The sequence below is a fragment of the Notechis scutatus genome, chromosome 12 (assembly GCF_049901735.1).
Source record: "Notechis scutatus isolate UNSWTSFEM ecotype Mainland chromosome 12, rNotScu1.2, whole genome shotgun sequence".
Classification (NCBI taxonomy): Eukaryota; Metazoa; Chordata; class Lepidosauria; order Squamata; family Elapidae; genus Notechis; species Notechis scutatus.
Window position 1 is genome coordinate 11,328,912 of NC_142020.1, and position 7,445 is coordinate 11,336,356.

At 46.9% G+C, this 7,445-nt stretch overlaps 1 protein-coding gene across 1 annotated transcript; it reads left to right on the top strand.

Moving 5' to 3' along the window:
- Positions 1-2,354: 2,354 nt before the first annotated feature.
- Positions 2,355-5,122, top strand: LOC148129652 (uncharacterized). The gene is made up of 2 exons (XM_087973371.1): positions 2,355-2,964; positions 4,434-5,122. Exons 1-2 carry the CDS (start codon positions 2,391-2,393, stop codon positions 4,604-4,606), a joined length of 747 nt encoding a protein of 248 aa, XP_087829497.1. The 5' UTR covers positions 2,355-2,390; the 3' UTR covers positions 4,607-5,122.
- The last annotated feature ends 2,323 nt before the right edge of the window (positions 5,123-7,445 follow it).

Here is a 7,445-nt window from a genome sequence, read left to right on the forward strand (position 1 = left end):
CTCTGTTCTCCGAAGCTGAATTTTCCAAAGAGCTGTGTTTTTTTTCCCATCTGGACTTAGATATGAATGTGACAATCTAATTTTGTATATAATAATATTTCAGAATTAGTGTCTATGGAGATTCTCAGTCCTCCAGGTCATTGTTGTCCCAAAGGTGCCTTTTTCAAGAGGCAACTGTTGTTTTTCTTTGAAGAAGTTTTGCTTCTCATCCAAGAAGCTTCTTCAGCTCTGACTGGATGGTGGGGAATGGAAGGATTTATATTCCTTGAAGACAGTTGGTTATTTGCATTTTTTAAGAGGCCACTTGGAGGTTTGTCTGTTTCCTCAGGGTCACCTAAGTAGTGCAAATGACCAACTGTCTTCAAGGAGTATAAATCCTTCCATTCTCCACCATCCAGTCAGAGCTGAAGCAGCTTCTTGGAACGAGAAGTGAAACGTCTTCAAAGCTGCCTCTTGGGAAAAAAACACCTTTGGGACATTTCAGAATTAGGAGCAGCTTCACAAATTTGGACCCTCAGACCAACATATATAAAATGTCTTTATCTTTCTCAAGCTACTGGCCTTTCAGGGTAAACGAAAGACATATTTTCATGCTGTCTTTCTGTTATTCTTTTTTAGAATTTTAGAATTCATTATTTGGGATTGCAGGATAACATCTCCAGCTCCGTTCTCAAGGGGAAAGAGAGAGAGAAAGGGAGAGACTTTTGGCTTAATGCAAGGAAAGCAGCAGAAGTCTTTCTTTCTCTCCCCCAAACAAAGACATATTTTCATGCTGTCTTTCTGTTACTCTTAGAATTTGGTAAATGTAAAAATCTACGATGCTGCACCGTTTCTCATATGAAGACACAGGCTTGAAGGTTTGGGGTTTTTTTTAATGGTGGCCAACTAGGCGAGAAAGGGGCATGTCTCTGCAGTGCGAGGGGTGTGGCCCTGCCTCAGCCCAGGTGAGTACTCCAGGTGTGAAGTGTTCCGTTATTTTAGTGGCCAACTTGAGGGGGAGGATGGTCCTCGTGTGAGGAGCACGGATCTCCCTTGCCCCAAGAGCTGTAGATGTGACCAGGCATATCCTCTCTCTGTCTCGGTAAACAACCAGGTGAGAAGGGCATAGGCCCCGCTTCAGCCCAGGTGGTGCTTCAGGCATGAGTGGGCATGTCCCATCTTGAGGATCCAACTTGAGGACAAGTGGATGTGCTTCTCTGCCTCAGCTTAGGACCTCCAGGTGTATCCCACCAAATCATACCAGGAAACATACTGTTTCCTGGTATGATTTGATTGCTTATTGTACCCTATGACTATTACTAAGTGTTGTACCTGATGATTCTTGAGATATGTATCTTTTCTTTTATGTACACTGAGAACATTTGCACCAAAGAGAAATTCCTTGTGTGTCCAGTCACGCTTGGCCAATAAAGAATTCTAATCCTTCATTTCAGCGACCAACTAAAATAGAAGAGGGGAGGCACCCCCTGCAGGTCTGGTTTAGCCTGCAGGCCTATCCTGGCTTATTCCCCATCCTAGTTAGTGACCATCCAGGATAGAAGAGGGGATGTCCCCCTCTAGGTCTGGCTTAGCCTGCAGGCCTAGTTCCTATCCTAGTTAGTGACCAACTAGAAGAGAAGAAGGGAGGTCCTCCCTGCAGGTCTGTGTTAGCCTGCAGACTTCCCTATCCTGGCTTAGTTCTTACCCTAGTTAGTGACCATCCAGGATAGAAGAGAGGAGCCCCCCTGCAGAACTGGCTTAGCCTACAGGCTAATTCCCTATCCTGGCTTAGTGACTATCCTAGTTAGTGACCATCCAGGATAGAAAAGGGGAGGCTCCCTGCAGGTCTGTGTTAGCTTGTAGGCTAAGTCCATATCCTAGCTTAGTCCCTAGTTAGTGACCAACTAGAAGAGGGAGGCCCCCTGCAGGTCTGGCTTAGCCTGCAGGCTAATTCCCTATCCTGGCTTAGTCCCTATCCTAGTTAGTGACCATCCAGGATAGAAGAGGGGAGGCCCCCTTGCAGGTCTGGCTTAGCCTGCAGGCTATCCTGGCTTAGTCCCTATCCTAGTTAGTGACCAATTAGGATAGAAGAGGGGATGTCCCCCTCCAGGTCTGGGTTAGCCTGCAGGCTATCCTGGCTTAGTCCCTATCCTAGTTAGTGACCAATTAGGATAGAAGAGGGGATCATCATGCCCCCACCCCCTCCCCTTGGCTTGTGCTCCCAGCACGAGCGGGAACCTCCTACCTATCCCAGGATGTACCTGGCGGGGTGGGGCTGGGGGCTTCCAGGTGCGGCTGGCGCCGAGGGAGGGGGCGGCTTCTCCGGTGACGCGAGGCCCTCCGCCCACGGGGCGCGCAGCAGGCGGGGTTCTCTCCCGCCCGCCCGCCGCTCTCCCGGTCCCCGCGGGTGGATGGCGGCGGAGGCTCCCCGACGGAAGCGGAGCCGCTGCCGGGGCGCGCTGGGGCTGGCGCTCCTCTTCGACGCGGTGGGCTTGGCCGGGCTGCTGGTGGGCGGCTTGCTGGAGACGGACGTCTCGGACCTGCTGATCTACCTGGGCGGCGTGGCCGCCTTCTTCAGCCTGCCCTGGTGGGTCTTCTGGCACGTGGGCAACCTGGAGGTGCCGCTGGAGGAGCTGCGCGACGACGTGGGGCTGGGCTGGCGGAGCGCCGACGCCTGGAGCCTGGAGAGCTGGCGCGCCCGGCGGTTGGCTCTCCTCGCCCGCGCCTTCAGCACCCACTTCTCGCTGCCCTCCGCCTCCGCCTCCGCCCAGTCGCAGGTCGGACGCCCCCGCGCCCACTTCGCCGCCTCCACCACCAGCGCCAGCGCCGGCAGCATCAACGGCAGCCGGGCGGAGAAGAAGAAGCCGCAGCAGCAGCAGCGGCCGTCCCAGACCCAGGACTCGGACGCGGAGCTCCGGAGCGCCAGGCTGGCCTTTGCCCTGCCCGCCTTCTCCTTTTCCAGAGCCGGCCCCGCAGCCTCGCAGGGTACGTCACAATGCCCGCCTCGCCCGGCTGCTTGGAGCGGCTCAAGGCCTGGTTGCCCATCAAGTGGAAGGGCGGGTGGAAAAACGAGGCAGAAGAAGAGCCCGTGTATATACAAATATATATATATATATATGGCATTCAGCTTTGTTCGGGTATTTTCCCACGTCATTGTAGTTGTGCTTTTAAAGTTGTAGCAACGTTTGGCAGAATCTCATCTGCCATCATCAGGCTTCTATATTGTGTTCGTCTAGCAGATGAACACAATACAGAGAGAACACAATACAGAAGCCTGATGATGGCAGATGAGATTCTGCCAACCTGCTACAACTTTAAAAGCACAACTACATGACGCGAGAAAATACCTGAACAAAGCTGAATACCATACATATAAAACATATATATATATATAAAACATATATATAAATATATATTAAAAAACTATATATATATATATATATATATATATATATATATATATATATATATATATATATATATATATATATATATATATACACACACACACACACACATACACACACACATGTTTTTAAGTTTTCATGGGTACTTACATGTATGGTATTCAGCTTTGTTCAGGTATTTTCCCACGTCATTATAGTTGTGCTTTTAAAGTTGTAGCAACGGTTCGGCAGAATCTCATCTGCCATCATCAGGCTTCTGTATTGTGTTCGTCTTCTGTATTGTGTTCATCTGCTAGACGAACACAATATAGAAGCCTGATGATGGCAGATGAGATTCTGTCGAACCGTTGCTACAACTTTAAAAGCACAACTATAATGACGTGGGAAAATAGATAGATAGAGAGATAGATAGATAGATAGATAGTCTTTATTGTCATTGTACATCACACGTGCAATGAAATTTGTATAGTGCTGGTGTAGGTTACTATAAGACTCCAGGCTGGAAGCCAGGAGACTGTGAGTTCTACTTCCACTAAGGACTGATTGGGTGACTTTGGGCATCAATCATCAAGAGACTGGGAGTTCTAGTCCCGCCTTAGTCAGGAAGGCCAGCTAGGTGACTTTGGGCCAATCATCAGGAGACTGAGAGTTCTAGTCCCGCCTTAGCCAGGAATGCCAGCTGGGTGACTCTGGGCCAATCATCAGGAGACGGTGAATTCTAGTTCCCCTGAAACCAGCTAGGTGACTTTCCCTGTCTCTCAGCCCAACACACCTCACTGGGTTGTTGTTACGGAGAAAATAGCAGGAGGATGGAATATGAGGTATGTTTGCTGCCTTGAGTTATTTATAAAAATGATAAAGGTTTATGATAAAATCTTATCTATGCCAAAGAGAGATCAGTTTGTATCAGATCACTCCTGCGTTTGATCTCTGGATCCTTGTCAAAGCCTCTCCAACTTTGTTCATTTCATAACTACTTTATTGAGGCAACTTTCCAAGAGGAGTAGTACCGTAGAAGTAACCTGTGGAATTTGTTTTCTTTCCTAGATTTGCCTGGAAGCTCTCACTCCCAAGATCGTGGAAAACAAGAATCTTCAAAGTCATTGTTCAATTTTCCAAATTTACATGGAAGTTCTCACTCCAAAGATCGTGGAAAAGAAGAATCTTCAAGGTCATTGTTCAATTTTCTATGCCACAAACAGACACAAACAGATGAATAATAAACACAATTACCTGCTCTGGAAAACTTTATAATACCCTGGAAATACTGTTTACGCCTCCCAGAGACTGTCAAACAGCATCATAAAAGGACTGTGCTCAGTTATGGAAGTGGAAGTTAATTTATGGGCCTGGACAAGGTTGATATCTGTATAACAGGTGGACCAGCATTAGGGCTTCCAAACGTAAAATAAAATTTTAAAGTAAACATAGTCACCAGAATTGCCAAATTACTCATCACCTTGAAGCTACAGTCAAAAACTATAATAAACCCCAATGTACACCTAGGTGCTGCCCTTCTGCAGGAGGTGTGCTTACTAGGAGTTGCATTCCCACAATGCACGGTCCGCCCAGTGTGGGTGCGTTGCCCATTGAACCCCATGGTCTGGGTTCGCACTATTGACATCACCGCAGGGAGTCGGGTGGCATCTACATGTAGTATATGTGTGATGACACAGAGTGTTAACACAAACGTAACAAAATCCAAAATGTAAATAAACGTCCTTTAATGCCTCCAACTTGGCCCCACTGTTCAATAATATTCAGTTGGAGATAAAACGTACTCAAAAATAGTCTTCAAAAGAAAGCAATACAGTCCGAACTTAATGAGCAGATAGAGGTGAAATAACAAACCAAACAAACTACAATGACGAAATTTTCACAACGGAACAGGAGAAGTATTTATCAAATCGCCAGTATGCAGGTCCAAACTCTTATTCAGTTCTCACACCTGCAGCCCATGAAGAGGATCAAGGCCCTCTCCTCCTGAGTAGACCTCGCTTTTCCCTGATCCTCTCCTCCCTGCGTGCCCTAGGATGGAGAGGGGATGAGCCTGGATCCTCCTCTAACTGCTCAGCCAGCCTCTGCCCTTCCTCAGCCTCCTCCACAACCTCCGGAGCCACATTACCACTCCCTGTCAGCTGTTCCTCCTCTCCCTCAGAGTCAGTCTCCACCAGGGCATGACAATATGATTGTTGTTATTTTTAATATTATTTCATACTTTCGACTTAGTCTTGTACTTGGTATGGCTAGTCTAGGGAAGAGAAGGAACAGGGGAGACAGGATAGCAGCCTTCCAATATTTGAGGGGCTGCCACAGAGAGGAGGAGGGGGTCAAACTATTTCCCAAGGCACCTGAAGGCCAGACAAGGAACAATGGATACAAACTGAACAAGGAGAGAGATTCAATCTGGAAATAAGGAGAAATTTTCTGACAGGGAGAACAATCAACCGATGGAACAGAAGTTGCCCTTGGAAGTTGTGGGAGCTTCATCCCTGGAAGCTTTCAAGAAGAGAGTGGGCTGCCATTTGTCGGAAATGGTTTAGGGTCTCCTGCTTGGGTGGTGGGGTTGGACTAGATGACCTAGAAGGTCCCTTCCAACTCAATTCTATATTCAATGGAACAGCTTGCCTTCGGAAGTTGTGGGAGTGCCATCACTTGAGACTCTCAAGAAGAGACTGGACTTCCATCTGTTGGAAATGGTTTAGGGTCTCCTGCTTGGGCAGGGGGTTGGAGTAGATGACCTCCAAGGTCCCTTCCAATTCTGTTAGTCCGTATTCTGATAGCAAGAAGTGTGGTGTCACATGTATTATGACTTCACAGGAACTATCACAGGAACTGGGCCTGGCTAGTCTAGTGAAGAGAAGGACCAGGGGAGACATGATAGCAGTGTTCCAATATTTGAGGGGCTGCCACAGAGAGGAGAAAGGGGTCAAGCTATTTTCCAAAACACCCGAAGGCCAGACAAGGAATAATGGATGGAAACTGATCAAGGAGAGATTCAACATGAAAATAAGGAGAGATTTTCTGACAGTGAGAACAATCAACCAATGGAACAGAAGTTTCCTTCAGAAGTTGTGGGAGCTTCATCACTTGAGACCTTCAAGAAGAGATTGGACTGCCATCTGTCAGAAATGGTGCTCGGCCTGGGGCTTGGACTAGTTGATCTACAGTGTCCCTTCCAACTCTGTTAATCTGTTAAAAACTCCCTTCAGTGCCCAACAACATGTTTTTTTAAAAAAAAAGTTTTACTGACAGTTGTGTCACCCTGAGATACTGGATCCAAATTGAAGCGGGGTTGAAGGGTAGATCCTCCTTGGAATCCATTGACCTGAGATCCATGTTTGGCTTGTACTTTGGATGTTTAAAGGGAAACTTAAAACCCAGCAACTATAAGCCATCCAGCCCCTGAGGATTTTAATTTTTTGTGGGAAATCCACGCGTCCAGTGTCCTTCCAATCCTCTGTTTTCTTAATTTTGCAGTGGGAAAACTTTTGACTATTCGCCATACATTGCACACTGATTTGTAAAAATATACCTATCCTTCATGGGGTTTTTGTGGGGTGGAAAGTGATCTAAAAGTAAACCAGAAGTTTAAAACAAAAGAAATGCAACACGGTGGAAAATTTGAGGCTTTGGACTGTTTGCAATCTATTGCATTTATTTCTTTAAAAAAAATTCCCCTTTTTTTTGGAAAGCGGAAACATTAAGAATGTCATATAATTCTTTTTAATTTTATTGACATTTTCCCATAGAGAACGCCTATATGGAGATTCTCATATTCTCTTTTATTCCTATAGGGTCTTTAAACTTGACAACTTTAAGACTTGTGGACTTCAACTCCCAGAAATCCTGAGCTAACATGACTGGAAGAGGAATCCTGGGAGTTGAAGTCCACAAGTCTTAAAGCTGCCAAGTTTGGAGACCCTTGGATAGAATAAAGACCCTGTTTAGCCGGTCCCAGCCGCCTCTTTTCTTGCGCAGGCGCCTCGGGAGATGCCAGCCAACGCGGCGTTCGATGGCGAGCTTGAAGAACTTCAGGAGCCGGGCGGAAGCGGCCTT